Source organism: Raphanus sativus, chromosome 3 (genome assembly GCF_000801105.2).
Source record: "Raphanus sativus cultivar WK10039 chromosome 3, ASM80110v3, whole genome shotgun sequence".
NCBI classification, from domain to species: domain Eukaryota; kingdom Viridiplantae; phylum Streptophyta; class Magnoliopsida; order Brassicales; family Brassicaceae; genus Raphanus; species Raphanus sativus.
The window spans coordinates 13507458-13533154 of NC_079513.1; the positions used below are offsets into that span (position 1 = coordinate 13507458).

Sequence of the window (25697 nt, forward strand, 5' to 3'; positions counted from 1 at the left end):
ATGACTACCGCAGCTCAGCCGTAGCCGCCATCACCACGGGCTACTCACTATCAGACGTCAATAGTGAGAGACACTGGAAGATGCAGTCAAGGCCTTTCTCAGCTGGAGATGAAGCTCCTAGAGCAAGGCATGTTAGTTTACCTAATCTTAACCCTAAAGAAGATTTCACAGAAGAGCCGCACGAAAGCTTATCGTATCGGTCTCTCCCATCCGCCTATCAACACTGACGACCGGAGCGCTGTCTCATCACTGAGGACAGACCGAAATGTAGTCTCACTAAAGGGCTATGCGATAAAGAAGATCATATTTAGTTAAAAAAAAGATCGAGTACTAAAACATACCCATCACTAAGGCTCTTTTAAGCTTATCTAAGATCGACCCTTTGAATCAAAAGAGAAACTTTGCGAGTCATACTACAAGTAAGTGATTCCTCTGTTTTCATTGGCTATCAACTTGAAGCATAACAACAGTGGCGAGCAGATGGAGAGAGTTTGTGGAGCTGCTATGTTACGTTACGCTATCACCATGGTTCTTATACATTTAAATATTTTCTAACGTTCACTTTTTCATCAGACCAGTGCAGTGACTTCTCATGTGTATTGATTCTGTGGTTTTGGTGGAGGATAAACATATCATTAATTATTACATGTGTTTTGTTTGCATTCTACAAAGTTGAGTTACAACGACTTATTATTTTGATTATACGTAAGAATACAAAACTCAAGAATCCACCCGAAAGAGAAGTACCTACAGGATCTGAATCAAGCTCGACCCAGATCCTGGCTAAGTACTCATCTCAAGAAACGGCTTAAAGAAACAGTCTCTACCCTTGAATCCCCTAAAAGCTTGAACCTTTATGTCTCTACTATGTCATATGCCATCACTACTGTCTCCTGATGATGTCGAGAACAGAGACAGCGAGAGCATTGTGTTGATACCATCTGTTTGTTTTGTCCTGCAATTTCTTAACTCAGACAATTGATTTTCATCTCCGGACATTGGTTTTAATCTTTTGAGTGATGATACTTCTCTCTCTTGTTCTTCTCGGAGTCTTTTCTCATGGCTCGTCCTTCTGATCTGCATAACGTTTCAACAAGATTACAACACCTTCCGTAGATTCTACTACCAAGCTGTTCATCAAGTGGGTTAGGCTATATATACCTCGAGCAGAGGCAGAGTCTTGTTCTCCATGTTGTTTCTGTCAAGTCCAACACGGACAGCATGCAACTCATTGCCACTTATCCTGTTACACCAGCTCGAAGGTCGCATTACAAAGTTAGCTCCCAGATTTGTGAAGACCGCGCCTTGACTGTTTACCCTGCAGAAAATAATGCATCTTTTAAGATCTTGTCCACGAAGAGGTGTACAAATCTGAAACTTTTGAGAAAATGGAGGTTGTGTGACCTTGAAGGAACTGTTTTAGGGTAATAGGCATGTCTTAAATCACCATAAGGCATATCAATCATGTCTAACAAATAGTTTCTTTGTGCTCCCATCATAGCTCCAACGTCTGCTCAAAGACATTTGAAAAGCCATCTTCATATCATCAATATCAATAATCAGGACCGGATCTAAGCACAATCCATTGAAACATTATGTTTGTTCCCAAATGGTATATTCTGAATATGCGTAGATATATATAAACTTCTACATTATGACAATAATTTTTTTAATCAAAATTCTTTTATAAAAGTTTAAAGCCCCTAAAATCTTAGATCCGCGGATAAAAAACAGACGTACCATGTAGAGACGTTGCCTCGAGCTTCTTACTCCGATACATCTAGAAATCAGAAACATCATAACATTGTAAAAAAGAAGAGAGAAGAAAAATGAGATAGTCTTTGAGAAGTATATATTAACCTGCAAGTGACTCTTGACATGCGCAATACTCAATCCTTTCAGATTCATCATCTGAAGAACCATTTTAGGTGTCGCCCCTGTAAAATCAGACGCAAGTACAATCATTACAAGTCACAGAGATCGACTTCAGAAAAAAAGAAGAAGATTAAAGAATCGTACTGTGTGGGCCGCCAAGTCGTTGGACTGCACGGACGAAGGAAATATGAAGATCAGGCGTCCAGCGAAGACGAGGCATGTTGGACCGAACATACTGTCTCACGTTGTTACTACTTGTGACTTGTTGGTCTTCATCTTCAACTGATGACTCCTCTTCGTTGTTCTTCTCCTCCGCCGCCTCTTCTCTGTTTAGGTCAAGCAACATGGAGCCTTTCTCCGGCGAAAATGGTCCGTCCATGTCTCTTCGGCGACAATGGTCTCTAGCTAGCTATCTCGATCAGTGACTAACTATATCTCAATGTGTATAGTCTTTCTATGATCATTTCAACGTTGGAACTTAATAATACATATGATCAGATATCAGTGTCCTATATGCATTACTATATAGTCCTCTTGTTTGACATAAACTATAATATATACAGACATTTATATTCTTATCTATGTCATGCATGTTTACGTGTATGTGTATGTGTTTTTTGTGGAAAAGTGTGTTGGAATCTTCCGTTTGGTGAAATCACATTAGTTATTAGGTTTTGCTACATTTTTGTTAACTTACCAGAAAAATATCCGCTTGTTCTTATAATGACAGAGACATTTAAACTTATCACCTTTATCTCTCAAAAATAAGAAGAATAATAGTCTTTAAGAATCATTTTTCGTAAACATTTTCATGCCAAAAAAAAAAGTCTTTAAGAGAAAATAGACTGTATATACAGAATCCTGTTAGTTCTTATGCTTACGAAATATTCTTTCCATATTATAACACGATAGTAGCTTGGTTGTTTACATTGGATAAGTCACATATCACGCACCTTGAATACAATAATCAAGTCGACATGCATATATATAGAATTAGCAGTCGAATATTTTGTGTCATTAGAATTGTAGTTTTGTGAATGATTAAACCTTTCTATCCGACCAAACCCACTCTTGTCTTTATAACCTCTTTTATGTCTTTTATAATCTCCAGTTAAGTTGACCTTTGCCGGAGACTACGCTTCACAATCTTGTCATATTATTAAAACGATATTTTCAAAACCTTTTTCAAAATTAAATATTATAAACTTGGTTAATCTAAAGCGACACGAATTTTAGTCTCTTATATCGAGAAAACCAAATCGGATATGACAACCATCGATCTAAGTCGATTATTGGAAGTATTCATCTGTATACAGAACAATTTTTTTTTTTACTTTTGACATTAAAAATTACGGGGGGAGATCACCCAATATTCCTCTAAAACATCTGTATTTCATTAAGTCGTGATCTATTCATATAGTATTATATATACTTAAATACATGACAGTTTTGAATCCCAACGTTTACAATCAAAACTTATAAAGAAAAGAGAAGGGAGCTTTGTCATATAGTAATGGATGTGATTCCCAAAGATTCTTGGGTTCACGTTTGTACAAATTCACAAGTTGTCTCTATCCTTTTGGTTTTATTACTGGTGACCCCTTTCAGTCGGCATTGGGTCACACACCTGATATCTCTCAGATTAGGGCTTTCTCTATATTTGTTGTTAACTAGGTACTACAAGGCTCATAACCATTAGTCATTAATTACCAATCATCCATATATAATTCGAGAGAGATTGTACGTGAACTTGACGAATGATTACATATATATCGTGTTGATCAGTTACCAGTTTAATGATTCAAAAGTAACACAATTATATTAGAATTTTGTCATTAGTATCATCGTGAAAAACTTAATTATGAACTGTCCGATGCAAAATTCCGACACTCTATGCACACACATATCTATACAACATTTTGGAACATGTAAGTTTCAACGCGAGAGAGGATCGGATTTCAACGCGATAGTATCAAATTTCAACGCTCTCGATCTTCAACTTTAGGGTTCTGGAGAGAGAGAGGACAAACATTCGAAGTACATTTAATTAAGAGTGAAGAGAGCATTGATGTGTGAGAAAGAATCGTAGGGAGACTCATGTGGGCACTAAGAAAGATGAGGAAACTATGTTTTGTCCTAACCTACTTACGTACCGACAATCCATACACAATTCCTCCATTTCCCATGCTCCTTTTTTATGAAATACATTTCAACTTTTTGTTTGTTTGTAATTATTGGATGTTTTTAATCGACAATTGATAATATAATAGTATATATGTATTTTGTGTGACTTAAGAGAATATTTTGTCTGTGATTTTCTACTGAAAATACATAATATATCATTGACAGAAGATATAAAATTTGCTTCCTAAATTAATCAGAAATCTAACTAAACTTATAGAGGTTTGATTTACAACCTTTTTTGAGTGTTTGTTGTTGTCTTCTTGTTTTCATAATTGAAATCTTGTTTTGAAAGTTGCCAGCATAGAATTTGTACGTCTATACATCTGCAGAGCAAGATACATACATACCGTAAGGTAGATCTGTAGAAAGTTTTTTTTTTTTTAGATCTATAGAAAGTTGAAAAAAAATAAAAAGGACGTCGTTCCAGTTTATTTAATTATTTATAGTATACATGCAAGAGGCTAAAAATTATGCATGTTGCCCTAAAGAATCGCCGCAGATTAAGGCACCGTCTTGGAATTCTTCATCCATCACATGCCTACGTACGTATCTTTAGTCTTTAACCAGGCCCAGCATAATTAGATTCAATTATATAATTTTTTTTGTAATAATACTCATAAGAAAAAGGTACAAAACAAGAATTTATATTGTGTTTAAAAGATTTTGAGTAAGAAATTAACAATATAATATAATTATTGTCTCTCTTGTAGCCTATATTTCTTTTAAGATTAACCAAAGAGTTATAGGTCCGTTTCCATATATCTCTCCGACCAAGCAGAAGTGGAATGAGGAACTCAAAAGACGTACTACCTTTAGCACTTGAAAAGCTCCTCAGTTGCCATTAGCCCAAGATCCACTTGGTTCTACTTCTAAGTCGTGTTATATTCTTATTTTTATGGCTAGAAACATCGGCTGAGATCTAAACGTATCCACAACTCAATAAGCATGTTAACGTTATATAAGACCAAAAAATCTTCCCCTTGCTATTATTATTAGCTAACGTGACTATGATATATAGACTTAGACCCATTAATAGAAAAAGCTCATGCATGTGGTGTGTTTGACTGTTTCTCAATCCCAACTTCGTTATCAATAGCTGAACAAAACTGGGTGGAGATTGTATGAGAAATGTAATAAAGTGACGATAGTGATCATTCAACTTGGTACATGTAAAACTTGGTACATGTAAAGGTATCTTATGTTCATCATAATATTGCACAAAGATTTCTTGTGGCATTTCTTAAATAAAATCATAATATTGCACAAAGAAATGCCACAAGAAATCTTTGTGCAATATTATGATGAACATGAGATACCTTATCATTATCACAAATTAGCATGTACAATCCCGTTTCAAATAATATAGAAAGACCCAAACTTAATATTATTTTCCGAAAGGAATAATTAGGCCTGCGCCTTCGGTTTTCCGAAACCGAACCGAACCGAACCGTCGGTTTTCGGTTAACCGAAGTTTTTTAAAAAAATTCCGAAATAAACCGAATGAAATTTCGGTTCGGTTCGGTTCGGTTATCGGTTTTTTCGGTTTTTAAATTTATTTCCGAAAATAACCGGTTTAAAAAAAATTGGTTAATTTCGGTATAGTTTTTCCAAAATATTCGGGTATTTTCGGTTAAATTCGGTTATTTCTGTTAGTTTCGGTTATTTTTGGGTTATTCGGTTATTTTCGGTTCGGTTATTCGGTTATTTTCGGTTATTTTCGGTTATTATCGGTTATTTTCGGTTATTTTCGGTTATTTTCGATTTTTACAATTTTTAATTTTTTAAAAAAAGATCGATAACCGAACCGAACCGATAACCGAATTAATTTTTAAACCCATACCGAAATTGAACCGAATTGAAAACCGAACCGAACCGAACCAAAAACCGAAAAAACAGGTTCGGTCCGGTTCGGCCCATTTGGTTCGGACAAAAATCGCAGGCCTAGGAATAATGTTACACAAATTTTTTTTTTTTTTAAATCCCAATCTGCTTCACCAATTATGTGAAGAGATATCATATAACACACGTAAACATCAAGTTCTAATAGCAGGGCCCCTATATGGAACTCGTCGTATCACAAAGTCTTCAGGCAGTTGAAACTCCTCAAGCCATGTCAAGTCTACGACCACTTCCCCCATCCTCTTCTACTTCACCTGCTCCATTTCGCATTGCAAACAAACATAGCTTGATATTGAATTCCGTACTGGTTCTAACCATGGCCAGATCTGAGAATATAGAGGCTTTAAAAAATTTCTTAAGAATACTTGTATTTTTTTTTAATAATTTAAGGGTTTAGACCCATATAAAAAATGTCTCAAAATTTTGAAGGTCAAAGACAATGTTTCAATGGGTTTGACCCAAATCCGGCCCTGTTTCTAACCAAGAATTGTGTTTCAGAGTATTACCGGGTAAGTCTTCTTTTCTGGACTTCCGGAAGTAAGTGCAATGCCGATCACGGTCTGAAGAGTAAGGTGGAGATAAGATATCAATAATAGCACAATGGATGATGGCTTTGAAACAATGAATGCTGTCACCGCTTTTTTCGGATATATAGCGTGGTTGCTGGGCTTGGAAATGTCATCTCAGTATCCTTGACCAGTTTAGCGGGTCTTTCTGCTAATGAAGTAAGAGTTTACAGTATAGACCAGACGAGTGACTGGTAAGAAAAACTGAGAGCCAGAGAAGGAAGACGGTTATAACGTGTGATGGATCTTCTGGTTCGCTAAGGACAGGCTTTAGCCAGATTGACTTCACATTTATCAACTATTTAAGATTGATCATCTAGAGATTTATTAAATCAGTAAGCTTACGGAGAAACTGTCACACTCAAGCAAATGAAGATACTTTATTGCTGGGGGGAGATTGATGGTGACTTCCATTGAGAGTAGAGCTGTCAAATGGTCACCCAACCCATGGGCTTGACCAGTCCAAACTGTGATGGGCGGCCCATGGTTACAACCAAATCACCAATGGTCCAACTGGGCCTAAAACCCATTTTACCCATGGACAATTTGGTCCTGCCCAAATGGGTTTTGGTCTGCCCAAACTGCCCAAAATATAAAACCATCTCTCGATTCTTCTTATCGCTTTTCGTTTGTCAAACTTGATCTGGGTTCATCAATGGCGATTCTCGATTCTTCTCCTCCATAACTTGATCTGGGTTCATCAATCATCTCTCTCCGGCGATTCTCGTCTCTAGATTCTCATCTCCGGCGATTCTCGTCCCCGGCGATTCATCAACAACGACGGTTCATTGACGGTGAAGCGACGACGACAAGTGACAACGACGATTCATCTCTCTCCCCGGCGATCTCTCAGTCTCTCTCTCAGTCTCTCTGTCTCCGACGGTCACGATCTCTCAGACTCCATCTCCCCGGCGAGTCGACGACCTCTCTCTCTCTCCGTTTCTCACACGCTCTCTCTCTCCGGCGATCTCTCCATCCCTCAGGCCTTGTCTCTCCGGTGACCTCTCTGACTCTCTCTCAATCTCAAGTAAGCATTTGTATATTGATGTTAAAGAGTTTGAGAATCTGAGAGACTTAGTTATGTTGGGTTGTTCTGAGAATTGATGTTTAGTGTATTGATGTTGAGAAGGATGAGCGTTGTTTAGTGTATTGATGTTGAGAAGGATGAGATTGCTTAGTGTATTGATGTTGCGTTTGTGTATTCCTCTTTCTCAAGTAAGAGTTGTATTGAGCTTCTGTTTTGAACTTGCTTGAGCTTTTGTTCCTCCTAGTCTCCTACTCCTTTGGTTCTTCCTATATGATACATTTGTAGACTGTTTGTAGATGCGTCAAGAAAAGCCTTAGACTATACGTCAAAAGTAGAGAGAGTCTCTTGCAAAGTTTACGTACGGATCTGATACATTTGTAGACTGTTAGTTGACTGTTGTTTATAGCCTTTCTATTACTTTTCTTTTGGACATGATGAATATACAACGATTCATAAATCACCACAATCCAGTTTCAAGAAGTTATCTTATTGGTTATCTTGATAGAATGTGTCTTGTTATATGACTTGATGTCTTGTTTGAGACTTTTGAGTTTTTGATATTTGTGAGTTTGAGACTTCATATAATGATAATTACAGATTTTATAAAATTTAAATAAGTACAAATAAATAATTACAGATTTTATAAAATTTATATAAGTATAAATAAATAATTACAGATTTTATAAAATTTATATAAGTACAAATAAATAAATCATTGTGAGTAAATATGAATATAAATAAAAATATAATGGGTGTCCATGGGCTGTCCATTTGGACATGGGTTTTTTTGGTCTTGGGCATTTTTATGGACCATGTCCAATATGGCCCGTCCATTACAGACCAAATCCGAAATGGTCCAGTTGGTTTGGCCCAAATGGGCTCTGGACAGCCCATATGACAGCTTTAATTGAGAGGACCACCAGACTCCGTGGCAATTGAGCTTCCTGCTCGATTCTAACATCAGATGGCTTGATTTTCTCTGAAAGAAGAGATCACGAAAAACATATTTGTAATGTAGAGTGAAATAAAAATCATATAAAAGATTACACGCCACCAACATCTTAATTAATACAACAATCACATAAGGTAAATTGCAGAATGATTAGATAAACTGTTTCACATGTTGTGGGGGCATAGAAAGTCATTGTCAGAACATTAACAAGAAAGAAAAAGAGTAAAAAAAAAAAATGAAAAGGGTAACTGATAGAACTCTGTAAACTCACTTCTTCGATATGAATAACGAGTAATGCTTTACAATGTTTGATTCACTCACAGCCACATGGAACCAAATCAATTGGATTCATAGCAATCATAAACGTTACATCACAAGGAAATTGAACTAGGGAACCTCCTAATCACACATGAAGCTCACAAGACTGAAAGACATATAGAATCATCATCATCATCATCATCATCTCGAATTGAACTATGTATTATCCTCCTTAGATCATTTTATATCATTCATTATCCTTCTTTAGAATCACAAACATGTAAATCTGATTCAGTAGAATAGTTACTCAGATAACCAAACCATCAACAATTATACGAAGAAGAACCTGAACTGAGCCGTCGCTGAAGGAATAGAATCAATCAATCGTGTAGTACAAGTTGAAGACAGAGACCAAGACAAAGACGAAGAAGAGGTGTGAGACATTTACATTAATAGCCCTTAAGAAAAGAAAGAGTGAAAAAGTTCCATGGGTATTTATGTAGTTTTCGCAAAAGCAATATCTTTTTTTTTCTTAAAAAAAGAACAATTAGCTTGAAGCCCACGCACGGTTTTTTTTTTCTTTTTCTATATTAATCATCCAAGGCTAAAAGAATCTGATTTCACCTAATACATATCTGGAGACGAACGAAACCCTAGATTTTGTCAAGCTCGAAGAAGAAGAAGAAAGACGAAATCATGGCAGGAGTTGGACCGCTGACACAAGATTGGGAGCCGGTGGTGATCCGCAAGAAAGCCCCTAACTCCGCCGCCAAACGCGACGAGAAAACCGTCAACGCCGCTCGTCGATCCGGCGCCGATATCGAATCCGTCCGAAAATGTTTGTTCCTCTTTTTCTTGTTTCTTTAATTCCTCGCACACATCGAGTCCTGTTTATTAGATTTGGCTATTTTGGTTATCATGTTGATGGATTGATTCTCTGCTTTGGTTTATTTTATTGAATTTTTAAATTGATTCATTGTTCAATTTCGGGATATGGATTCCATCTAACTGTGTGATCTTTCTTGTTGTGTTATGTTTTGGGTTTAGACAATGCTGGAACCAACAAGGCAGCCTCAAGCGGCACATCTCTCAACACTAAGAGGCTTGATGACGACACTGAGAACCTCGCTCGTAAGTCGTAACTCTCTTTATACCCTAATGTTTGTTAATTTTGATTTCCCTAGTTGCAAGCAAATGCTAGTCTCGAGCTATGTTTTCTTGATTCAGTAGACTTTGTTTGAGGTCTATTAATGTTTGTATACTGACAATTTGGACTCAGTAGAGAGAGTTTGTTTTATCTACCATAGAGTTTGAGGGGTCTGTCGATATCTGTGTAATGACGAATTATGATTAGAGAGACAGAGTTTGTCTATGTCCCCTGAGTATATGATGTTTTTTTGATTCATTTGATGCGTATTTAATGCTAAAGCTGCATGTAATGAGATTTCTCTACCATTGTGAATCCAGATGAGCGTGTGCCTACTGAGCTAAAGAAAGCCATTATGCAAGCTCGAACTGAAAAGAAGCTTACCCAGTCCCAACTTGCTCAAGTATATATGTTTTTTATCCCCTTCTCTGTATATATATCTATCTCTTATAATTATTTCTCGGTTCATGATCGAAAGCTTCTTTCTTTCGTTTTGTAGATCATCAATGAGAAGCCACAAGTGATCCAAGAGTACGAGTCTGGTAAAGCAATCCCCAACCAGCAGATCCTTTCTAAGCTTGAGAGAGCACTTGGAGCTAAACTCCGTGGTAAAAAGTGATCAAGTCCTGAAGATAGACAAACTTTAATCGCAGTTTCACTTTCCTTAACAACGGTGTGGTAAACAACAATCAGTGCTTTGTCGTAATTTTTCTAAAGAATAATCTTTTCTCATGTAAGAAAGATAAAACCGTTTGAATGTTTGGTTGATGAATCACTCTTTTCATAAACATATATCAATATAAAAAAGTAAGTTTGGGTTTCGTTCATCACATAAACCTGATTTATTGTTGATTAGTAAATAGAGTTAATAATTCAGGTTCCGGTTCTTCTTCAGCCGGAGCAATGACCCATTCATCATTTTCATCCTTGATCAGTCCTTTGTTCTTCTCCACCCACCAAGACCGTGGCACTAAACACTCATCTTTCAAGACTTCACATGACTTGTTCACTAACGTATTACTGTTCTTCACCATCAGTTTAAATTCTCCTTTCTTCCGATTCCATGCTGCAAGTTTAAAATAATGAACTAGATTTTGACCCGCGCTTTCAAAGCGCGGGTTTATGTTTGGTGAAAATTTTATATAATCACATTTATATAATCTATCTTGTATATGTATTTATATAATCCGTCTCATATATGTATTTTATATCCAGATTTATGTTCGGTAAAACTATATTATACATGTATTTTTAGGTTTTTAATTTTAAATTAGATATTTTAAATATAAATCAATATAACAGTTTTATAGTTTTGATCGGTGTTTTGAAATTCGATTGAGACCTGCGGTTGAACGGATTACCGGTTGATCAAAGATAAATTCAGTTCGGGTTTGAAAAAAAAACAAAATTTAAAAATCCAATAAAAACTACTAAAATCGAAATCCAGTTACCGGTTGAACCAATAAACAATTTTTATTTTTTATAAATAATTTCTGTTAGATAGTTGGGATTATATTTAGGAAAAAGTGGTTTAAAACCAAACCATTAAATAGTTTGAGAAAAAACGATGCAGTTTCAAACATGTCCGGTTGGAAAAATATTAAAATGATACAGTATCAAACACATAATAATCACATACCAAAATTGAATTAGGAAACCGGTGGTTAATGACAAACCAAAAACAATTAAAAAAGAAACCAATGCAAAATGTCCAAAATGTCATTAATGAATACAAAAGAAAGCCTCTTTAATAAGGGTAAACAGAGTAAAAATCCAAATGTGCTTGTACTTTAATAGTATAGATGGGTTTATAATAATTTACTTCATATTAAAACTATAAAAATACACATAAATTAAGTTTAAAATAAATTATGATATTAATTATTTTAAAACTTCATAAATTCTATTGACATAATATATTTGAGTATGTGCTATATCTTTAATAAAAACATCAATGCATAAAGATAATCTATAGTATTAGTTTTAATATTTGTATATTTCTATTCTCTTTAGTTCATTACTATTAAAATTTGGATTTTATATAAATTAAAAACTATGATTTTATATTTTTATGAATTATGACAATGAGTTTTAAAATAAAATGGAAGCGTGATTCCAAAACAGAATCGTAAGCTTCCAACGTGTTTTTAAAGAGAATATTTTGGAAACGTTTTGGAAGCGAGATTCCGTAAGCTTCCATCTTCGGAAGCGGACATCCGATGAAGCTTCCGTGCAACCTAGGCTGCAACCACATGGAGCATTGCCTACACAAACATGAAGAAAAGACATGTAAGTTCCTCCTGTCAATGAAAGAACCTCTCACCTGAAGATTGTGTCAGTCCCCTGGGTTCCTTGAATCCTCGATCACAGAGTTTGTTCCTACAACAGCAACCCAAGAGTCCTCCTGGATATCGAGTTAAGAGATCAATCATGTTCCTTACATGGAGGATCTTAAGGTTCTTATGACCCGTTACTTCATCCTTGACCTTGACTCTTTGTTTCCTACCTGTGGACAACCAAACACAAGCGCAATGACTGGAACATCACTCTTGGAATCATTCTCAGCTATGTCATAGGCGGCTATAACAGCCTCTGTAGCTCCCAGGCTATAGTCAATATACTTAACACAACGCTATGTCCAGTCAAAATATGCTAATGTTCACTGCTAAACTAACAGTCAACACCTAACTTTAAATCTAAATAGTCTTCTTTTTCTTTTCACATTTAAAAATGATTATATTAAATAGGAGAAACACTAATAAATAAACTCCGGCAATATAAAGATCCAGAGAATAAAGTCGATGAACTAAACAAAACTTCCCGAAAAGAAAAATACTCCCCGAAAGCATAAATCTACAATAGGAAGACGAGATCAAAAAAGTAACTAAATATGTGAAAATGGAATTCTCTTTATTCTAGTAGTATTATTGGAGATTCTAAAGATTAATACAGATTCATAGAGAAAATAATATATGAAATTTTAGTCATATGAAAAGAAATTGTCTTGATTTTAATAAAATAGTTCATGATGGTATAAGTTAAAATGTTAGACTTACAAAACAGATTATTATTTCAAATAATCTGTGATAAAATACTAAATCAGTTAGAAATTATTTTAATGGTGAAAGTGAGACTTAAAGTTTAAAAGCTAGATAGTCTAATATCAATCAAAAGTAACATGAAACCCGCATAGAAGTAACAACCCAACAAAGTCATATGATCATGCAACATATCAAAACTAAGCTAATGATGCTCATCCCAGCGAAGCGAAACTTATGTTTATTCGGCAATTCATATGTTAGTTTGTATCAGACAACACATCTCATCGTATTTGCATCATTGTTCATTCTCAATCCATTTCAACCAATTGTTTTCATTGGCGATTAATGATTAATGTAGCTAAGAACTGTGGCGTTGATCAATGGCGCAATATCTTGTCTCAATTGGATCTACGAAGCAAGTGTGGAAGTCTTGTTATTATGATCATTATCCATTATGGACTGACCAATTATAGTCCAAAAATAATGGTATATATGAACATTTCAAATAGGCGACCAGTTTACAAACTTTAGGTCTAAAGCAGAGACATGAGAGCTCTAACTACACTGGACTGATCATTTTGAACCTGTAGAGTTTGATACAATATCAAGTTAATACAAGCAAAACTAAAAAAAAACAACAATCCTAACATGAATGTTCATTCCAGAAAAGTTATGCACAAAACTAGAACATTTTGATCCTTCTGTTTAAAACTAATTTGAACATATTTCATTATTAGACAATTACTCTCAAAGTGTCACTAACAATGTAAACAAGTAAAACATTGTACAATTTCAAAGCTTAAGAAACCCTTAGTTGTCTCCTCTTTCTCCAAACATTATCTTACTCTCATCCTTACAAATCCACAGTCCCAAAAACATATTTCAATATTCCAAATATCTCATCAAACACGTACATAAACTTAAAGAAGTAAAGAAAGATCACTTGTATTCAATATATAAGTTACAATGTTATTAAAATTTGTACTTATCATGAGACTCGTTAAGGTTGCAAGTACACTCATTCATGTATTCCAACTTTTTTGTTTGCAGTCACAATATATGCAGCCATGTTGATGAGTCCTCCAATCCCGTGAAGATTCCATATTCACCATCGATGACATACCTTTAGAAGCTAAAATAGTCCTAATTGTGTTGAGAAGTCTATCAACCAAATTATGCAGTGGAGACGCATGCTGAGAAAAGTAAACATATTCACAAAATCGGTCAATATATTTTATATATGAAAGCACAATGACATTTTACAATTGTGAACATGTTGAATGTTTTCTTCATTTGCATTCTTTGCCAACAACTCTTCTTCCTTTTCTTTTAGCAGTTTTGTCACAACCTGAATAGTGAAAAAAATCTTATCATTCAAAAATGTATTAGTCTTGGAATTTGTTGGTTAAGATTAAGAACTGTTAATTACCTTTTCAAAGGTGTTTTTCTTGTTACTCAGGGTTTCATTTCTGGCTAGAAGAATTTTTTTTATCTTCTTTCTTCCGCTCGTTCTTCTAAAATTTCAAGTGTTTCTTTTGGTTCTTGGGTTGATGTTCAAGTTCCATCTTATCTTCTGATCTCATTGAGTTGCAACTCAAGATATGAATTTCTCTCCTTGAATTCCATCTTCTTTCCTTTAAGCTTCATGAATTACAAATCGAGAATTAAATTCCTCTTCTAATTCCAACTTTTCTCCTTAATTGTTTTTATTGATAATCGAGAAACCAGTGTTATGTATGTCCCGTTCTTGAGACTTATAAGGTTTTTTCTCACATATATTTGATGAAGAAGAAACAAGTTTATAAACATTTTCATTTTATGTATATGAGTTTCTGATGCTCAAATAAGAGTAGTAGACTTCGAGGTTATCCACCAATAAGTTTAAAATTGTGGAATAGTGAAGTCGCAAAACAACATGATTTTTTTTCTTTTTTAAATAATATGAAATTATAGTTCAATAATATTCATTAATTTATAAGATTTTCTTAGTAATTAGATAATGAAGGAACTTAACGGAATCCTAATCTTGAAACTATATGATTATAGTTTTTGTGTGAGATTAAGCAAACAATTTTTTAAGAGAACTTGATGAGTAATTGAAATCACGAAGAGAAACCTCACTCCTTGTCACATCGATTTAAAGAAAAAACAAATGTCTAAAAAATTCAAATGTAGAAATCTTATGTATAGAAGTTTCGAGTAATAGACTAATAGTAAACTTTGAAAGTTATGCGTAACAGTGTTTGAAAAATTAGGATAGCGACGTCGCAAAAATCATGTGACATTATGATCTAAAAGTTTTCCTTTCATAATAAGATTTTCTTAGTAACTAAGCTCTGAAAGATTATAAGAGAATCCTAATCTTGAAAGGAATAATAGTTAACTTTAATGATCAGATCCAATCAAGAATAAATATAAGGACGTTGATAACGATATAGAACATAAAATGTTGTCGAAAACTTGATCGACATCGATGGAGCATCCAGAAAAGAGTTCACTTGAATGGACCAATGAAATACAATATTTATGTTCTTGGTGATGGATCTTCTTCTCTCATACTTATATTTCTCTCACTCTTCGGCTGCTTTTTTTTATTATAACGTGCCAAAGCCTAAATATTAAATGGTCTTGGTTTTATAATCTGAATATATAAGGAAAATAGACTAGAACATTAAATTGTATTGGTTCTAAAGTTTCAGTTAAGAAAAATCTTCGGAGATTATTACATAATTGCATAGTCAGATAATTGAGAAATCTGATTTAACAACACGATAAAGAAAGAAAGCTCAAATGCTAGGAGAAACTTATTTGATTGAAAGCTTCACTATCCACTCGAGAATCTCTGGAACACCTGATGTTATAGCCATCCCAACCACGACTTAGATGACAAAATAAGATCCATAAGTCTCTGATACCTTGTAACTGACTACAAAGAATGTTGCAGATGTGATCTTAAGGTCATGTGACAATGGCCAGTATACCCCAACTTGGGATAAAAACACCGATAATAATAGGTAGAACACCTCCTAGCATGATCATAGACATATACTTGAGAACTCTAAGCTTTTGTCTCACATCGATTTAAAGAAGAAAAGACAAGCTTATAAATGTTTTCAATTTTATGTATATAAGTTTTCAATGCCCAAATAAAAAGTAACACCAGTAGACTTTGGGGTTATCTACCGTAACATAGTTGAATAGTATGAAAAAGTAACGTGAAATGATTATTTTTAACAATGTGAAATTATAGTTCAGTAATATTCATTTAATTATAAGATTTTTTTGGTAACTAGATAATGAAGGAATGTAATGAAATCCTAATCTTGAAAGGAACTAGAGCTATAGTTGTAGTTGTTGTTGATAGTGATGAGGTTGGTTATAGTACTTTTATTTGTTGTGGATTATATAAAGATTTATGGTTGTCGTTTATATGCATAAACTTTTTAATTTTTTTTACTAGATAACATCGCCAAACAAGCTTTAACACATAAGTAAGAGCTAAAAACGATAACAAAGACGGTCAACAAGACCATTACTCAGAAACATAATTTTCATTGTCTTTGTATAGCAATGGTGTTATTAAACCAAAATTTCCATCAATTTTTGTGTAAATACTCTGATTAGATGAAAATACTTATATTCTATATATGTATTTTCTTACAAACGAGAAGAATACACATATATAGAATAAGATATTTAATATAATTTTGGATAAGTCCCATGTCTAATATTTTCCTAAATTTAATATTAGATAAACGAGATCTATTATCTCTCCTTAAAAATCTAAACTATTTTTAAATTAATAACATTTGTTACAAAATGTTTTTGTTTAATTTGGATACGAATATCTCTTCTTTTTATGCATATCTGATTCTGATAAACAACATTCTGAAAAATACTATATCGACTTTATTAAATAAAGTATAACTCTAAGACTATATTATAAACATTTTCTCAGTGCACGAACCCATCAGAAAATGTATATACACACACATGTCCACGCTAGCAGAATACTGTAAACGACGTCTTAATATTAAACCAGCAATAAACGCGCGTATGTACCGTAGGTCCCAAAATCGTGATTTTAAAACGCAGTTTAAAAAATCGCGTTATTCTAGATTTTTCTTTTTGTGTTTAGGTTTCATCATCATCTCGTTGCGAGTAATATCAGGCGTCTGCTCACCGCTATCCATCTTCTCCTTCGACGAGGAAAGGTCTCTCCGATACGCCGAGGAGATTCTCTGGACCTGTTTCCTTCGTGGATCAGTCTTCGATCGTGTAGTTTTAGTGGCGATCTCGTAACGCATCGTACTGTTTTCAATTTTTGGAATTGGATTGTCGAATTCGAAATTGATTGGATCGAATTATATCCTTTGAAATCTAGATTTGGATTGTTTTAGTTGTCAAGCTGAGGCCTTGATTTCGTATTGAAAGTGTTTTGTATTTATTGTTGTTGTTGCAAAGACTTTTGGGAGAGAGAGAAGCTGATATGTTGCTTGAGAGGCTCTCCAAGAAACCACCTTCGCTTGTTGATCTATGCGTTAGGTTGGCTATTGATAATGTACGCTACATTGGATACGTTGGTGGCGTTGACTTTCAGCTCCTTGAGAAGATTATGCAGCACTGTACGTTAGAACAGCTCATGCATATAGAGGATTCCACTCAAGTAAGATTAATTGACTGTTGTATTGTGTATGTTGTTTGACGGTTTCCTATCTTAAGTTGTGTTTTTGTTTTGTTAGGACACGGATCTTAGTCCAGTGACCAATGAGTTATGGAAGAGGTTTTATGAGAAGCAGTATGGTGCCAAGAACTTAAGTTTCGTCATGGAGAAGATGGAGCGGAGTAAAGTCAATTTCAAGTGGAGAGAGCTGTATGAGGTTTGTTTTGTTTGATGTAGTTACAATATAAAAGGGTTGAGATACTTAAAGATAATAGCCTTGTGGTTGGTCGCATGCAGGCGAAGCTGAAAGTTGTGGAAGAAGATGAGAAGGAAGCTGTTGATCGACTGAAGCAACGTTACAAGAATGAAGATGCAAGTACGATCTTTTGCTAATCTATTTTTATGTTGTGGACATTTGATCCATCACAAGAAGCGTGTTCTTAATCAAAATCTATTGTCAGGGAAACAAAGTCGTCAGACTAAACTCTGCGCAAAAGCTCCTCCAATGAAAAAATCCTTCTGGGGTAACATTTCTGTGTGATTCTTTTGCATCATCTGGTCAAATTTTGAAATATAATTATACAAATACTTCATTTTTGGTTTTACCATTCTTGGCTTTTGTACTCAGAATAGTCTATTTGCAGGTAATAGTGGACCTAGTTACAATCTTTCGAATGTCAAAAGCAACATCATGAAGAAGGCTAAGCTAGATGTTTTAAAAAGGTAACCGATCCTTCGCCTTAACAATGTACAATCAGCTTACCGAAATCTTGTATTAACCATTTTCTTGATCACAGTCAAGAAGTGAAGAATCTCACTGCAATTAAGAGGAACAGTATTCAGAAGGGTTTCAGGTAACAACAGTCTCTATCTATAGATCCACATTCGTTTTTTGTCCAAACATTGATCAGTTCTCTTACTTGGTTTACTTAATTCTGCATTGTCTTGTAGCTCTCCCTCCAAGAGAACCGGCTTATCCGCAAACCTGCCCTCAACTTCAAGAAACTACTCTTATGGCGAACAAGAGAAGAATCTCAGTGCAGTTAAAAGGAACACAATCCAGAAGAGTTTCAGGTAACACAATATGGTTTCTGACACCCATGTGACTTTATAATGCACATTCTCTTTCCTCTAAACCGTTAATCGGTTCTCTAACTCCATTGACCAAACTATGTCTTGTCTAGTATTTCTGCCCCAAGGAGGATCACCAGCCTTCCTGGGACTGCTCCTTCAACTTCGAGAAGTGGTGAAGGAAATCTACCTCCCAAGAGGAACAACAACCTTCTTGGGACTGCTCCTTCAACTTCAAGAAGCAACTTTGGTGAAGCAAAACTACCACCAAAGAGGAACAGCCTTCCTGGGGTTGCTCCTTCAACTTCAAGAATTACAGCCACCAAAAGAAAACATGTAATGTAACCTAAGACATTCTTTTCAGATCATATTTAATTCAAAGTGTATCATTTGCACGTGTGCTTCAAGCTTCAAACTTGGTCGCTTGATGGTAAGTAACAATAAATCTTCAAAGACTTTGCAGTTATGTTGATTAAGTTTGTTACTTTCTATTTGTTGCTCTGTTTGAGAAATCTCACAACGAAAGTTTTTATGAAGAAACTAGAAAGCCATCTATTTGGAAACTAGAGGAAGAGTATGAGAGAGGTGTAAGCCAAGTTTAGTAACCAGAATACCTAAGACGGGTCAAATGAGAGTATGTGCTTGAGAATCTGAGAGTGGTTTTTGGAAAATAAATTATCAACCAATCCCACTAATTAGTTAATTTAACGGTGACTAAAAGATTAAGTGATGTTGAATACAGGCTTTAGTGTTCCAGTCATAGTCTCTGCAACAAGCTAGCATATTCATGCATTTCTCACACCATAATTTCATATTACAACGCAACGAAAACATGTAAGAGGACATAGCTTTTACTGCAACAGAGCAAACCAAAGGAGGAGAGCTAAATGTCCTGGCAGCAGTCAAATGTGTGAAACAGAGCTTATATGGTTTCAGTTCTCAGATTTCAGCACTCCAAAGTGTAATAGAGCTTCATGGCTTACAAATTATAAACAGAAATTGAAAGAAAACAAACAAACTTGACTAACAATGAAAGGCTCTGTTCTCTGATGTGTTTCTCTTACCTGCCTATGCTCTAGAAGAGTTGCTGTCTTTGACCACAATAATGTCTTGTTTCCGCAACAAACCAACCAGTCAAAATAAATGTGTGAACATCTACTTTTTTTGGTCATCAGCCATTCTTTTTTTTTTTTGGTCTTAACTACTCTTCAAATTCTCTTTCATAGTATTTACTTTATCATCTTTCATTGCTTTTAGTTCGTGTTTTGGTGTTTTACAACACCTGTTTGTTGAACAATAACATTTTAACCACAGCATGAAACAACCTTCTTGATAGCTTGAGTGCCTATTTAAACCGGCAAAAAGATCTACACCGCAGCAGTTCGAAGAAGTAGAAAGAGGAATGGAAAAGGTAGGTGAAGAGGAGGAGAAGACCATAGAAGAAGCAAACAACTCAGTTGAGGAGACGAGAAGTGATAAGGAAGATGAAAGGATCAGAGATACAATCACAGAAGAAGGCTCCACAGATCCATCTAACTCGCAAACGTTAACCTTTGAATATCATGACGTCAGTGAACATGAAATGGAAGACGAGGAGGTTCTCGAGCTTTTCAGACGTAATAGCGGTGTGGTTGCCAGCAGCAAGAACTTCCCATATCTGTACAAGTCAGAGGAGATGGTAACAGAAGAAACAAATGCAATGAACTTGAGTTCACCGCAAATACTAGAAGGAATCAGGTCATCATCATCATCATCATCTTCAAATGATTCGTCCGGTAACTCAGACCTTAATTCCAGCCTTTCCAGGTATTATTTTGACGGGTCCTTACCTGAAACCCATGAAGATGAATCTCTTGTACCTAAAGATGAGAACCAGGTTTGCAAAATTCAACCCTAATCTCCTGTATCTTTCTCTCATTTGTTTTATTAAGACACTAGCCATTACATTTTTCCAGAAGATGTCTCTACTGTGCCCCAAGCGACCAACTTCGTGGAGGAATTTGTGTGGGCTCTTCGAGCTTCTCAGAGCTGCTGATCCATAGAAGAAAAAATTGACCTAGAGCAAAGCCAAGAGTATGTATGGTCTTCTGGTAACTAATCCTAATATGCAATGAATAATACATCTTTGCAGAATAATATAAGGAATAAGAGAGCATAAGCACAACTACATCCAGAGCACAGAGTGACATGTTGTACTAGTAACCATCACATCATGGCTTCTAATAGTAATGTTGCTCATGTTCTTTTAGCAACAAGTGTCTCTCTTTGTAATTCAATTCAGTTACCAGAAGTACTGCAAACTTATTTAAAGAAAAAGCAGCTAGTTGTGATGACAAATACGAAATCAAAACTCATAAGCCTAAAAGCTAAAGTTTTATCAATCACCTCTACAACAAACAACCCAAAACTCCACAAACTCAAAACCAAAGCCAAGTAAAATCTTTGGCACCTATATGGCTGCAAAAAAAAAAAAAGTTATGGTCTTCAGCTAATCATCCGCTTAATATCATCAAATCATGTTCGTTTTGAATAGCATACAAACACTGAAGGTGAGCCAAACCGATAGCTCCAACTGAACCAACAGCCACTGAAGTTGAACAATGGCTCTGAATCCAGTAGTAGGCTCCATGATCCTCTGGTTCAACACAATTAACGTTTTCTTAGCTTCTTCAACAACTCCATCTCCCTGAAAGCTTCCTCTGTTCTCTTCTTCTCACACTTGCAACTCTCCAACTTTCCCATATCCAAGTCAGCAACTTTCCTCTTCAACTTTACTCGTCTCCTCCACTAACCTCACTTCCAAAACCCACAACTTTCATTTCAAAGTCCCTACCTTTCTTGTCAGTCTCATCTCCAACGCTCAATGCATTGAACGAGATAATCTCTCAACCTTCTCCTTCAATTTTCATTTTGTTATGCGTTGCCCCGCACGTTGTTAAACATGAGCCCAGGCCCAGGCCCATATATATTAAGCCCAATTAGATGACTAATGCAAATGGGATGGAGTCGTGTCTTCTAGCTAGCCATGTGGAATGTAATTTGCATCAATTATTTTTTTTAGGTAAGGATTAGAAGTTAACATTAGTGATGTACAACTTACTTTTGTGGATTTATATGATTTACAACTTTATTTAAAATATCCATGATTTTTAAAAGAGTTTAAGCTATAGTTACATTAATATTTCCAACTTCTTTCAGTGCTAAGCTATATGAGTACTTTTTTTCTTAAAATCTTGATTCGCTAATAATAATACTTCCATTTGCTAACACGACATCGCAATTCAATTCCTGAGGGGTCACCCATCTTTTTACTATTCTAGTATAAGCACATTTAATTCTGGAATTTTAAATGGATGTGTGATAGAAAAAGTAAATCAACTTTGATGACGTAGGTAATCAAATCAATTCTCTTAAACCTTTCCATATGTCATAACTCGGGATGTTATAATTCATCCCTTCTCAAAGAACGCAACGCCCTCGTTGCACCCACGACAGGTCTCAAGATGCCTTCAGGTCAGAACTGATATGGCTAACTAGTTTTGATACCACTTGTAACACCCCGACCGTCCACAGCTAATGGACCACCCACGCCCACTCTCTCAACCCGTAGGTCCTATCCCGTTCGACGGTCGGTCCGTAATTTTTTTGAAGGCTCAAAATCATTGTTTACTGACCCTGCAATCACCACATGATCTCACCCCATGTTTTGCAACACTTACATGATATCGCGAATCACTTCCTGATAGATCATTAATCCTTTCACTACTCCGGCTCAAGCACGCTTAACTCTGAAGTTCTAAACGAATGTGTGACAGAAAAAGTAAGTCAACTTGGTGATATAGTAACCAAATCAATTCTTTTAAATCTTTTCATATATCATAACTCGGAATTTTACAATTTACTTTAAATGTTTATAATAAGTTTCTTTTTTTGGACAACTTTTAATAAGTTTCTAGTTACACAAATAAATAGATTGTCTAGTATGTAAAAGGAGTATAAATCTGAAACTAGATTCTTGGACAGTTACCATGCACGGATCTCAAATCCAATATGTGGGTTAGTACTAATGATATTCGACCGACACTCAGAAATATTTGTTCATGTGCAATGAGTCATCAAGGATAAAAAAAATGGGCCATGTTAGTTAGCACGTAATATTAACTTGCTCAGTATTGCCAAATCTCAAATGCAACTGCTACCTCGTGATTCAATTTAATTCCTATATGACCTCCAAGACTCCAACCAAATATTGAAGTTACATAACTACACTCCCTACATTAATAATTTTCGTTAATATATACTCCTACTTACTAATGTAATATCCCAATCAACACTTGTCATAACTACGAACCGGCTTGAATAAATCATAACTTTAAAGTCTTGGTAAAGAAAAAGATTTCGAAGAAAAAAAATGCTGAGATCTCTTTCCCCATATATCAAAGCTAAAAGCCATATTAAAAAGGAAAAAGAAGAACTAAAATTAAATTAAATATAAAGAAGAGCAATCTTGGTGCCATCATCATCTTCAACCTCCGAACTTCATGTCTTGTTTATCTAAGCGTTGGAGAAATGAAGTGAGGACTTTAATGCTTTTGATCTGACATTGTAGAGACATTATGTAACCAGCTGTCTCTTCGAATAGCTCGTCCACACCAAGCGCCGTTCCTCCTGGAATTATCCTCTTCAACGCCTCAATCTTCTCCTTTACCTCTTCTTTTTCTTCTTCTTCATCTTCTTCACCAGACACACGCACGCTTGCCTTCGTCTGCGACAATCTCCGTTTGGTTCTGCGCTCGAAACCACCAGAGCGTGTTTTCACGGCGGCTGAGCACAACACTGAAACAGATCTAGTGTTGTCGGGAGTTGCTAGAGTTTTCTCCATTTAGAGAGAGGGAGAGAGAGGAGTTGTGTTTGAGAGAATAATGAAGAAGTAAGGAAAATGCATGTGTGAATGTGTATATATAGAGAGAGATTTAGTGGACAAAATGGTAAGGCCATCCTTAATGGAGGATCATTTTGCATGTGCTTGGACTATAAATAATAGGATAAAATGAAAATTGGGTTAAGATCAGTTTAAAAGTGCTTGAACAAGATCTGTGCTTATTTTTGTTCTTCTTCTTTTCTCTAACGACTCCACAAACGACTAAACTAAATACATTATTTTACTCCTAAGCACACCCATTAAAAATCTCCCTTTAAGGATGCCCTAACTGTAATATTTTTGGCCAGCTCAGTTTGAGTTATGATAAATTGATCTGTTTTAAAGTAAATCAACGAGCTGAGTTTAGAGAACAAAAGACAATACTATCGGTTTGGTGTTGGGTTTGTCTGGTCTCTTTTACCCTCCTAGTTACATTTCTTGCATACTTTAAGTGCAATGGTTGGTTGGTTAGGAACGAGTTTTGGTACGGCTAGTCTAGAGTTACGATGTCTAAAAACCTATATTTAGCAATACTAATATACATAGTATTTAGTAAATAAATGGTTAATATATCCATCAAAGCTGGGTCCAGTTGAACGTTTTTCTATATATATATTAATATTCATCCTCGTGTTATGGATTGTGTGTTTCATTTTTTTTATTGCATGTCTAACATAGAATTGGATCTTGAGAAAAAGAGACTTGGTTCTTCACGTGCCATGTCGACTGGTTTAGACAATAGTGGCCACGCACTCACTAAGTGGATCATGCTCACATCAAAATTGGATTTGTTTTTATCAAGAGCGAGGTATAATCTAGCAATGACTCAGCAATTACTGAATATTTGTATTCGATGTGTTGTTACTGCAGGCCGGTAAGTTATAGTTAAGCGCTTTTTTTTGCATATGAATGTACCAAGTCCAGAAAACGAATATTTGTAAAGAAAGAATATTATATACTTATACATGTAAAGGTTGATCTTATTTCTTACCTTTTGCAAATTCTAACAAAAAAATAAAGACTATTAGTTCTAAAGTTAGTAGAAATATTATTTTAACTTCAAAAACATAAGTTAGACGACGACAAATCCTAACCCTTGTAAGTTGATGTAACCAGTACGGACGAGACATTAGTGTCAAGAAAACACAACGCGCGTGGAGATAAGGAGAATGACCCACTGCTGCATGTGCATAGGAACAAGGGAGTGAAGAAGAGGGGACCTACATAGAAAGCCCAAAGAAAAGGAAAATGAGAGAGAAGCACATGTGCTCTCACATGACAATCTCTTCAAAGACCCATCCCCATGTGCCCTTCTCTATACACACCCTATGGTACACTAATACAGACTGTAATTGTGTGTATGTGTACATTTCTCGATGGATGAGATCGAGATCTAATGGATACTCGGATACTCCTACTCTAGTAAGAGATAGTGAAGTGGTTTCGTACAATGGGGATCTATCTACACATGCATATCTATCGGGGGCATGGTGGGCAATGTCACTCCCGTGGTCCTCCACTCCCAATGTCTTTAATATTTTCTGTCAGCAAAATATACAACGAAAATAACTACAACAATTAGAAAAAATCATCTAGTAGTGTCTATATTACTAATAGAAAATCCTAATTATGTCAAAATTTGCGTTGTTTCATTATAAAAGTAGTTATCAAATCTATATATGTATTTTTCCAACAACATTTCTAAAATATATGTTTTAAAAGTTGTGTCTTTTTAATTTAGTTTAAAGGTAGTTAAAATATCTTTAAATGTTTTCTACAGAAAATTAAGAGTTGTTTCTATTCATTTAACTGTGAATGCACTTTTTCATGATAAAAATTTTTTTCATTCTAAAAAGACAATTCTGTATCATATATTGTAAAAATGTGTAAATATTATATCTTCTATTATAAGCATGTATCTTTTCAGGCTAAAAATATGAATAGTCTTTAAGATATTGTGAAAATGTGTAAAGGTATTTAAATAAAAATACAAAAATATCAACGGATGTGTTTTTTTTTTTCATTTTTAAATTGCTTAGACATTTAATATGTGAAATGATATATCTTTTCATCTTAAACATTGTATTAGTTTT

General features: G+C 35.1%; 5 protein-coding genes across 7 annotated transcripts; 3 read left to right on the forward strand and 2 right to left on the reverse strand.

The window, feature by feature from the left end:
* Positions 1 to 615: 615 nt before the first annotated feature.
* LOC108847243 (uncharacterized) lies at positions 616 to 2511 on the reverse strand. Its single transcript, XM_018620435.2, has 6 exons — positions 2020 to 2511; positions 1861 to 1937; positions 1741 to 1780; positions 1405 to 1510; positions 1162 to 1318; positions 616 to 1077 (listed from the first exon to the last, which is right to left on the reverse strand). Exons 1-6 carry the CDS (start codon positions 2252 to 2254, stop codon positions 871 to 873), a joined length of 822 nt encoding a protein of 273 aa, XP_018475937.1. The 5' UTR covers positions 2255 to 2511; the 3' UTR covers positions 616 to 870.
* A 6852-nt stretch (positions 2512 to 9363) lies between these two features.
* LOC108845891 (multiprotein-bridging factor 1a) lies at positions 9364 to 10735 on the forward strand. The gene is made up of 4 exons (XM_018619092.2): positions 9364 to 9599; positions 9809 to 9892; positions 10229 to 10311; positions 10408 to 10735. Exons 1-4 carry the CDS (start codon positions 9458 to 9460, stop codon positions 10525 to 10527), a joined length of 429 nt encoding a protein of 142 aa, XP_018474594.1. The 5' UTR covers positions 9364 to 9457; the 3' UTR covers positions 10528 to 10735.
* A 6352-nt stretch (positions 10736 to 17087) lies between these two features.
* Positions 17088 to 19167, forward strand: LOC108844317 (uncharacterized). Of its 2 annotated transcripts, none has more exons than XM_018617553.2 (9): positions 17088 to 17247; positions 17414 to 17615; positions 17692 to 17829; positions 17910 to 17988; positions 18074 to 18136; positions 18257 to 18335; positions 18410 to 18466; positions 18564 to 18686; positions 18797 to 19167. In XM_018617553.2, the coding sequence occupies exons 2-9, from the start codon at positions 17439 to 17441 to the stop codon at positions 19026 to 19028; spliced, it is 948 nt and encodes a 315-aa protein (XP_018473055.1). In that variant the 5' UTR covers positions 17088 to 17247; positions 17414 to 17438; the 3' UTR covers positions 19029 to 19167. The 2 variants fall into 2 exon arrangements, with proteins under 2 accessions (XP_018473055.1, XP_018473054.1); XM_018617552.2 differs by having other exon boundaries at positions 17093 to 17257.
* Positions 19168 to 19297: 130 nt separating this feature from the next.
* On the forward strand, positions 19298 to 20983 carry LOC108844318 (uncharacterized). 2 transcript variants are annotated; one of them, XM_018617554.2, is made up of 2 exons: positions 19298 to 20559; positions 20639 to 20983. In XM_018617554.2, exons 1-2 carry the CDS (start codon positions 20086 to 20088, stop codon positions 20723 to 20725), a joined length of 561 nt encoding a protein of 186 aa, XP_018473056.1. In that variant the 5' UTR covers positions 19298 to 20085; the 3' UTR covers positions 20726 to 20983. The 2 variants fall into 2 exon arrangements, with proteins under 2 accessions (XP_018473056.1, XP_056860531.1); XM_057004551.1 differs by having other exon boundaries at positions 20642 to 20983.
* Positions 20984 to 23025: 2042 nt separating this feature from the next.
* LOC108846186 (transcription factor PAR1) lies at positions 23026 to 23626 on the reverse strand. Its single transcript, XM_018619411.2, has one exon. The coding sequence runs from the start codon at positions 23563 to 23565 to the stop codon at positions 23209 to 23211; it is 357 nt and encodes a 118-aa protein (XP_018474913.2). The 5' UTR covers positions 23566 to 23626; the 3' UTR covers positions 23026 to 23208.
* Positions 23627 to 25697: the final 2071 nt, after the last annotated feature.

Excerpts from the sequence above, each read along its gene's own strand:
- LOC108847243 (XM_018620435.2), bottom strand. The coding sequence starts at position 2,254 with ATGGACGGACCATTTTCGCCGGAGAAAGGCTCCATGTTGCTTGACCTA. Across the intron at positions 1,319-1,404 it reads CCTAAAACAGTTCCTTCAAG|GGTAAACAGTCAAGGCGCGG; the intron begins GTCACACAACCT and ends TATTTTCTGCAG. Across the intron at positions 1,078-1,161 it reads AGACTCTGCCTCTGCTCGAG|ATCAGAAGGACGAGCCATGA; the intron begins GTATATATAGCC and ends AACGTTATGCAG.
- LOC108845891 (XM_018619092.2), top strand. The coding sequence starts at position 9,458 with ATGGCAGGAGTTGGACCGCTGACACAAGATTGGGAGCCGGTGGTGATC. Across the intron at positions 9,893-10,228 it reads CGACACTGAGAACCTCGCTC|ATGAGCGTGTGCCTACTGAG; the intron begins GTAAGTCGTAAC and ends TTGTGAATCCAG. Across the intron at positions 10,312-10,407 it reads CCCAGTCCCAACTTGCTCAA|ATCATCAATGAGAAGCCACA; the intron begins GTATATATGTTT and ends TTCGTTTTGTAG.
- LOC108844317 (XM_018617553.2), top strand. The coding sequence starts at position 17,439 with ATGTTGCTTGAGAGGCTCTCCAAGAAACCACCTTCGCTTGTTGATCTA. Across the intron at positions 18,336-18,409 it reads AAGCTAGATGTTTTAAAAAG|TCAAGAAGTGAAGAATCTCA; the intron begins GTAACCGATCCT and ends TCTTGATCACAG. Across the intron at positions 18,467-18,563 it reads AGTATTCAGAAGGGTTTCAG|CTCTCCCTCCAAGAGAACCG; the intron begins GTAACAACAGTC and ends ATTGTCTTGTAG.
- LOC108844318 (XM_018617554.2), top strand. The coding sequence starts at position 20,086 with ATGGAAAAGGTAGGTGAAGAGGAGGAGAAGACCATAGAAGAAGCAAAC. Across the intron at positions 20,560-20,638 it reads TACCTAAAGATGAGAACCAG|AAGATGTCTCTACTGTGCCC; the intron begins GTTTGCAAAATT and ends ACATTTTTCCAG.
- LOC108846186 (XM_018619411.2), bottom strand. The coding sequence starts at position 23,565 with ATGGAGAAAACTCTAGCAACTCCCGACAACACTAGATCTGTTTCAGTG.